The sequence below is a fragment of the Tupaia chinensis genome, unplaced genomic scaffold (assembly GCF_000334495.1).
Source record: "Tupaia chinensis unplaced genomic scaffold, TupChi_1.0 Scaffold138407_1, whole genome shotgun sequence".
Taxonomy (NCBI): Eukaryota; Metazoa; Chordata; class Mammalia; order Scandentia; family Tupaiidae; genus Tupaia; species Tupaia belangeri.
In genome coordinates, this window is record NW_006198305.1 from 4,398,596 (window position 1) to 4,407,412 (window position 8,817).

The 8,817-nt window shown below is 44.3% G+C and overlaps 1 protein-coding gene across 1 annotated transcript in view; it reads right to left on the reverse strand.

The window, feature by feature from the left end:
- Nucleotides 1-4,504: 4,504 nt before the first annotated feature.
- TSPYL5 (TSPY like 5) overlaps nt 4,505-8,817 on the reverse strand; it is a 4,838-nt gene continuing 525 nt past the window's right edge. Inside the window, exons 2-3 of the mRNA XM_027765478.1 lie at nt 6,871-8,781; nt 4,505-5,199 (exon numbers count right to left, since the gene is read on the reverse strand). Coding sequence (XP_027621279.1) covers nt 7,762-8,781 — 1,020 coding nt within the window. The 3' untranslated portion in view covers nt 4,505-5,199; nt 6,871-7,761. The remainder of the gene's footprint in view (nt 5,200-6,870; nt 8,782-8,817) is intronic.

Below are 8,817 nucleotides of genomic sequence, written 5' to 3' on the forward strand. Positions count from 1 at the left end.
CCCGCTGCTAATGGTACTCCGACAGCGTGCATGCTGCAGTCTGCCATGGTAAAGAAGGTACACACTCCTATGACAGCTCAGAGTAACTGGTTAAGGTGCTCTGCAGAGTTAAACACCAGTTCTGTGGAAAAGAGTTCCTGGACTCATAATGCCAGCTATCTGCCCTGGACCACATGTTTACCATCCCAAGGATGGACAGAGTCTGGAATCAGAAGACCTGAGGCTGAGTTTTGACTATTTACTGGTTTTGTGATTTTAGACAAGTCATTTAAGTCCTTTGAGCCTTCTTATGACATATTGTTATAATTGAGATAACGTAAGTGAATACACTTTGTAATCCATAAAGTGTCACATAGACAGTAAGTTCTTTTTTTAAATTGTTTTTGCTATAGGGCATGTGTGCTCACCAGAGACAGAAAAAGAGAGAGAGAAAGTGAGAAATTATCCCCCAAGGGAACAACCATGAGACAGTCCATCTCCCCCATCCTTTCTAGATTTTGGACACACACACACACACACACACACACACACACACACAGATACCTGGCATGATTTTCAAGCTGCTGGGTTTAGTACTTGAACCATGCAGTCGGCTATATGGGATCCAGTGACCTTAACCGCCGCTCTACCTGCTGACCCCAAACAGTAGTTATTTTGTCTTATAATTGTCAAACTTCAGCTGAGGACTAGGCAGATAAAAGGAAGAGAAAGAAAATTCAAGGCTTGAGCCCTGGATAGCCAGTACCTAGACACCTGACCATAGGGTGCTGATCTAGGGTAAAGAAACAGAACACAAGGTCAGGGTTTTAGGTGAAAATGGCTTGGCACAGTGAGTTGTGAGCCTGGACAGTGAAATACAGTTTGAGAAGGTTCCCAAAGCAGAAGTGAAAATGTAAAGGGCAAAGAGAGACCAGGTAGCTGGGACTCTTACTTTTTGCTGCCCAGAAATAAGACCCTACCCATTAGCAATAGTGGTTCACTAAGGTCAAGGATCTCAAGGGGTAAGAGGGTAGAAGAACTTTTCTAAATCTTCAGAGGAGCCAAGAACTTGCCTAAATTCCCTCCTGAGTGATTCTAAGATGACTCCTTAGGGCAGTGAGTCTCTGTTGTCTGGTGCAAATTATTACAACAGACTACAGGGGAAAAGCCCAAAGTGGAACAGAGAGAAGTTAACAGAGGATTTGGGTAAGCTAAGGGTGACAGGACCATTTCTTTTCCTTTCCTCCTTCACCTATGGCTTTGCACAAACCCACCAAACTTCCAAAAAAGCCCAGCAGGTAACAAGCTCAGAAATCAAAAGAGGCCCTTTCGTAATAAAACTCAAAGCTGAAAAAAGAGCCAGGAACTCTTGCTGTAACTGGAAAGGTCCCAAGGGGCCTTCGCTTTGCAGGTCATGAAAGTCCTGAGCACCTTGTGAAGTCTGACCTCAAGGCCAAGGGTGACAGAGACTTCCTTTAGCCCTACATCAAATCCCATGGATCTAAAGCACCCACCAGCCCTTTGCAGAAAAAAGGGGGAGAAGAAACAGATCGACTGACAATCCCAGGCAAAAGCTGAGAAGTGTTGAAATTTAGGAGAGGGGCCAGAATTAAAGATGTATTTGTTCATAGCTAAATCCCAATGTCTACAATAGAGACTGTACATAAAGCTGGCAATAAATGAATATGCCCATGGGGAGGTAGTGAACCCCAGACTCAATAGGTTCTCCAAAGCACTGAAGAGATGTATTTGAAAGTGGGGGCTCGAAAACAGAGTTTCTGCACCTGTTAAGCAACTGCCAAGCTGAACTGGGTAGAAAGCCCCTCCCAATTCATAACCTGGGAGAGGTCCATATGAATCCTAACAAGATATTCAGGCCTGAAGAACAGTCTGCTCTCCATGCCCTTTTACACTCTACATAAGAGCTAAAAGGAAAAACTGGGTGTTTTTTATCTGATTAAAAACATTCAAAATTAAGATCCTCTACATAAAGACTTGTATTCCCTACTTCTCCTTGAAGAGACAGCCCCAGGTAAACAGTAAGCCAAAGCTGCAGAGCTGCTCATTTATTCAAGACGCCATGTTTTTCCACCGAGGAATGCAATCAAGAAGTGAGGACAAATTGGATTGGTCCTCTGAGCATCAGGTCTGAGTTATTATTCCTATAGCAGTAACTACCTCTTAAATCAAAGTGAGTCTCTAAAAATACTGGAAAGTGGGTGACAACATATTTCTTTTGGTAATTGAAGACTACTCCTATGTTTCCAGCCAAGAGGTATATATGTGTGCATTCTTGAACCAGACTGAGTCTCAAGTCTGGCTCTGATATTACCAGCATGAACCTGAACAATCTACTTTATCTCTTTTTATCCCATTTCCTGATCTAACCCCCTCACTTGGGATAATTATCACCTACTTCATAGGACTGTGGTAGAGATTCAATAAATTAATCCTTGTAGAGCACCTACAACACTGCCTGGTACACTGTAAGCATCAATAAAATTAACTTATCATACCATGCAAAATACACAGTATCAAAAGAAGACAAGTTAAGATGGTGTTACGGGCTGAATTGTGTCTCCCTCAGAACCTTTACATTGAATTCCTAGTCCCCTAGTTATAACAGACTCTAACTGTATTTGAAGCCAGGATCTTTAAAGGTAATTTAAGTTAAATGAGGTAACTGAAGTGGGCCCCAATGCAATATGACTGGTGTCCTTTAAAAACAAGATTAGGGGGCCAGCAGGTGGAATGGTAGTTAAGGTGCTGGATTCCCAAATGGTGATCACAGTTTGAATTCCAAACATGGCAGCCTGAAAATCATGCTGGGCATGTGTGCCTGTGTGCCCAAAATCCGAAGAGGAGAAGGGATTTGTGGCATTGTCACCAACCCCTATGTGGTGATTTCTCACTTTCCCTCTTTCTCTGTCTCTCTCTGGTGAACACATACGCCCTAGGGCAAAAAAAAAAAAAAACTAAAAAAAGAGAGAGAGAGAATATGACACAGTGGAAAGACCATGTGAAGACATAAAGAGAAGTTACCCATAAGCCAAGGAAAGGGGCCCTCAGAAGAAACCAACTTGGTGATTCCTTGATCTTGGATTTCTGTCCTCCAGAACTGAGGAAATAAATTTGTTATTTAAGCCACCTAGTCTATGATGCTTGTTTTTTTTCCTAGAGATATTTGCTATTAGGCATGTATGCTTGCCGGAAAGACAGAAAGAGACAGAGACAGAAAGGAAGAAATCACCGCGCCCACCCACTCCCCACCCCCAGGGAATGGCCACACCTCAATCCCTTTTCCTCCATTCTCCTCTTGGGATTCTGGGCACACAAGCACACACGCCCGACTTGAGTTTTAAGCCACAGTTGACTTGAACCACAGTCAACTACATTGGAGTGCAGTGATGTAACCATCACACCATCTGCTGGTCCCTGTGATACTTTTTCATGGCAGACCCAGCAAGCTAACACAGATGTCCTCATAAAATAAACTTAGCTATGTCACAACTTAATTACCAACCTAGCACTGAGGCATATGAAAATAAACCATGCTTTAAATTTATGCATTCATTCAACATTGGAGCACTCACGATGCCCTGAATTCTATAGATTTATTTATTCAAGCCCCTTATCATAAAAGACAATTTTATTTTCTCATCAGTTAACAATCCACCTCTAATTTTTCCTAACCATTTTCTGCTGAGCAGCTTTATATGGCATTTGGTTGTCTGCTACTGCTACTCTTGATTAATGGAAAATGATCCTTGTTATGGATCGGAAGTGGACAGCATCTGAAAATCAAGTTCTCAACTCCAGCTAGGCATGAGAATCACCTGAGAAGTTTTAAAATATCCTGGTCTGGACCACTCCCTTCCCCTATTCCGATACAGTCTTTGTGTAGAGGTCTGGCAGGATATTTGAGATTCCCAGACAATTCTAATGTGCAACCAAGGTTAAGCATCATCGCTCTAGTTTGAAAGGGCCTTCAAGGTCATCTCCTTTGGGACTCACACAAAAGTGTGGCTCACAAGCCACCAGCACAGGAAGCTTGTTAGAAATGCAGAATCTCAGATTACATCCCAGACTACTAAATCAGAATCCATATTTTAACAGGATTCCCCCACACATTTCATATGCACTCTAAAGTTCAAGATGCACTGAATTCCCATTGATTCACCTGGAAAACTTTTTAAAAATAAAACTACCTGGCTTCCTTCTCAGCACCACAGAATCTCAATCTTGGAAAGGCCTGGGACCCAGACTTTTATTTATTTCATGTAGCAAGTCCCAAGGGTTGGGAATAACTTATCTAGGCCAGTATATGAGGGGGTATTTATAAAGTTAATGGAGAAAGTATATTATGGGAAAAGTATGCATGGGTTTCAAAATTTTTTCTACCAAAATAAACTCGTAATTTCATTTTTCCACAAACTTTGATGTACCCTTGTATATATCCGCACATCTGCCCAGCTCTGCTTAACAACTTTCCAATTCTTTTTTGAAAATAAGAAATTTAACAGAGATACAGATTTTTATTTTTCCATCATGCATGTAAAGCTTACAACTATTAATACTGTTTAGGAACACAGAAATAATTGCATTATTACCAGGGTGTCAAATTATCAAGTACGACAACCAGTTACTGATTACTTTGGGAGGTTATTTTCACAGAACACAACAACAGCTTCCAAATTATACTTCTAAGACCAGCGTTATAATTATAAGATCCAGACAAACTGATAATAATCCTAAAGTCATACAAGTCTCCATGTTACAAAATGAAAAAGACCCTTCTGGTGAAGGATCTCAATTAAGTATCTTATCACATCAGAGTCTTTGAAAGAGATTTACAAAAGAACAGTCTCCCTCTCCTTTTGTGGATGCAAGAGGAAGGAAGCATCTCCTTGTTAATTCTGGTAACTTTCATTTCTAAGGCCCAGCTCTGGAAAAATCATTACTGAACATTAAAAGCAAAGGCAGACTTGATGTGATAATGATAGTTTATCCCACCACTATTACCAGCAAAAGAGTCCAACTTTCTAAAGTAGTCATGGTTACACTGACATAGTGTCTTGGACTTTTGATCAACAATACAGGTGGGAAGAGAGATATACAGATGAAACCAGGTTGATCATAAATGATTACTGATGTGGCTAGGTGATAGGCCCACCAGGTCCAGGAATCATCCTCCCCATTTCTGCACATGTCTGAAAATGTCTGTAATAAAAAGCAAAATAGTTTTTAAAAACAAAACAAATAAAGACCAACCCATGGCATAGTGGTTAAGGCAACTGGATCCCACATGGCCGACTATACAGTTCAAGTCTCAGACTCAGTGGCTTGAAAAACATGTGGGGCCTGTGTGTGCATGCTTGTTTAAAATCCCGACAGGAGGAAGAACTGAGAAGAAATTGTGGTGTAACCATTCCCCATTGCAAAAGGTGTGGGGAGGTCCTTCCGTACTTTCTCTCTCTCTGTGTATCTCTATGGCAAGCACATATGCCCTCTGACAAAAATAAATAATAAAATAAAATAAAAAGCAGATTTGTACAGCCATATTTTCCCATTCAGCAAAAATGGGAAATGTGGTAACATTTTACTTAGAGAAAAAAATATACAGCATATACCATTAATCTTGGATATACACAAGGCCACACCTAGAACAAGAGAGAAAGCATCCAAAGTAATATTATTCTGGTTTCTGTTTGTTTCTGTGATTTATAAAATTCACTAATGATAGAGACTGGACAAAACTTTAGGTATACCCTCATGTAGACAACCTCTTTAATTGTCCCTTCCTAATCTTAAAGAAGGCAACTTCTGTCTCCTCCACCACTGAGATAGGCATGCTCTCCCTGCAGCTTCTCAAGCAATTTCTATCTGCCTATTCCATATAAGGATCATACCTACTCAATGTTTTTGCCCCAGTTTCCTTGGGGCAAAAGCTGTACACTCTTGCTACAACTGAGTCAATTCCCTTATGGAACTTAGCATGACATCTTCCATAAGGAAATGAAGCTAGGAGGAGTGCAGGCATATATAGTGTCCTTTTTCCCTCTCTCAGGGAGGAGAAAGGGAACAAAGACAGACAAATCAGGCCAAGCAAAGCCCAGTTCAGCTTTCATACTCACTGGAAATAACCTGGAGATCCTGAACAGCTTCTGCCACCCCCATGCCCATGACCCTGGAAGAGCTTTAGAATCTCCCATACTGGAGACTAAAGCCTACTCCCATGGGTATTTGAAGATAGAAGCAAAGAGGGCAAAGGACTGCTGAGAATGGGAAAGCTGGGTCTGAGGATCCAGATGGCCTAAGGCTACCACAGAGGAGGAAATAGCAAAAGGCACCAGGGTCTTATGGGGGATAATAAAAACTCAGATTGAGACTAAACACTAGTCCAAACACTGCTGCCTTCTGTGGTCCAGAAGATGGAACCCGTTCCATCTTCTGGACCACAGAACTACTTGGCCTCTTGGTTCTCCCTACCTTCTTTCAGCCCCATATATGAGTATGCAAAGTTCCTGTGTCCCTAGCTATATGTAGGAAACAATGGTTTTTCAGTTTTGTTCTCTCTGTTTGAGCTGTGGTACTATTTAAACAGGGAAAGAAGAAAGAAGGAAAGAGCAGAGGACAAAGAGAGGGTGATAAGAAAGGGAGGGAGGGATGAATGGAGAAAAGAATGTTGAGTAAGGTGGTATGAAGGTGCGAGAAGTAGACAGAGGTCCAGATAGGGTCCTAGGTCCTCCCCAGGACCTCTGCTATGGCATCTGGTCATGTTTTAGGAGGGGATAAGGGAAGATGACAAGATCCCTAGATTCTATGTGGGACTAGTCCCCACCCTCACCTGGAACCACAGCATAATGACAGTGAATACAAGCCCACACATACCATCCCGCCCATTGGTCTGGCAGCCAGCAGGATTCCTGAAAGGTTTGGGAAGATTGTGTGTCTCATGCACTGGCAAGGGGCCTGGGTCCACAGGCAGTTCTTGAGGTCCTTGTCGACCAGGAAGCCAACTGGGACCAACAGCAACATACACGAAAGTCAATGACCTGATAGTGACAGCATGGCACAGACCTGGGTAACAGTTCACCAAAATGGCAGGTGGCAAGAAGAGACGCATGATAGTATGGAACGATGGCATAATGCATCTTATCTTCATCCATGCCCAGCAGTAGAGCGCCATTCTGCTGGATTTCCAGCAGGGCAGGTAGCATGGACGTCTCAGGCCAAAACCAGAGATAAAGTAGGCAGCACCTTGGCTGGTAACCCCAGACCCATGGAAGAGTGAATTCTGGTTAATGGCCATTATCAGGTGCACTGGCTTTAATTTGCAACAGCAACAGAAAAGCTTGCCATAGATGACATGCATCGCCAGCATGAACGAGACACCCAGGAAGTCACTGGCCCCAAAGTAGCAGAGCTTGAAGATGCACTGGTTAGCCTGGATGATGACTCATAATTGTCCATGTTAAACTAGGAAAAAGAAGTCAAGAGAAGGGTCCAGACAATGTAGATAAAGGCAGTACACATCTGAAGTATGTGTGTTTAACATATAAACAGTAGGGCTGAGATCACATAACACGTGACACTAATGTAAAAAAGCAATGAGGCCATGAGAAGCAAAGAACATGATCATAAACACCATATTCTTGTAGCTAAAGTCTGAAGAGGTTACAGTGCACAACCGCCTACATGAAGAGAAGGCAGATAGCCAAACACATATGCAGTTAGCCAGAAACAGCTCCAGCAGGAGGTAGTAGGGAAACTTGGGTAGAATCAGTTGGACTGCTCTACTCCAGGCTCAGGGGTCTCCCCTGGTTGTTTTGCTGGACCTGGCCTGCCTTCTTTTCCTTTTTCTCCACGAGCCCCTTCACTCAGAAGGTAGTACTGCAAGGGGTTGGGCCACAGTTCCTCGTTGATTATCTCTACAATCTTGTCCGATTCAATGGAGCTGTGGTTTGAAAACCACCCAAAGAAGCTACGGTTGTTTTCTGGGTTTCCCTGGCTTAGGGACTGCAGATCATGCCCTGGGAGCCACTGGATTGGAGTAGAACGAGACACCACCTGACCGGAAGGTCCACATCCATATTCCTTGATGAGCACCTTATTTTGGAAATAGGGGTTGCGGCCGAAGTAGAACTTGATTTTGTAGCCCAATCTGGCGAGGCCAAGTTCTTCCACCTCCAAGCTGTTCAAGTAGCTGAGTACCTCTTTATCTTGGCTGTTCAGAAAGGACGAGAGCTGGGGGTGGTTCTGAAACGCTTGTCCCCAGAAGCCAGGGATGTTCTGGATAAGGAGGTTCCTGCGCTCTAGGTGGTGCAATCGCAACTGCCCGAACTTGCGCGACAGTCGCAGGTAGGCTCTGTCCGCCTGGGCGTTCATGGTCTCCAGTTTCAACTGGACTGTCTCCAGATTATCCATGCTGCCTTCTGTGGCTGGGGGCCCTGACCCTGCATCTTCTGCCTTCCTTTCTTCCCCCACTGACATTGCAGGGCACTCCCCTGCCGCCCCCTTCTTGGGCTTCCCTGCAGCTATGGCCTGGGACCCCCTTCCCTGGGTGCTACAGCTTTCCGGGGCCTTCTTCCCTGCTGGAACACGTCGATTTCCAACGCGGGGGCCATTCTTTGGCCTTGCCACGGTTCCCGCTGTTCCCACGAAGACAGTGTCGGTTGCCAAGCGCTCTGAGAGGGATGTGGCCCTCCCCAGGCAGGGCCTGGTCGCGGTCTGCCCCCGCTCGCCCGCCGCTCGGGCCCGCAGCGCGAGGCCACAGTCCAGGGGGAGCCGGCAGGCGGCCTCCTCCCCTGGCCCGAGGGGCAGCGCGGGCGCAGCGGG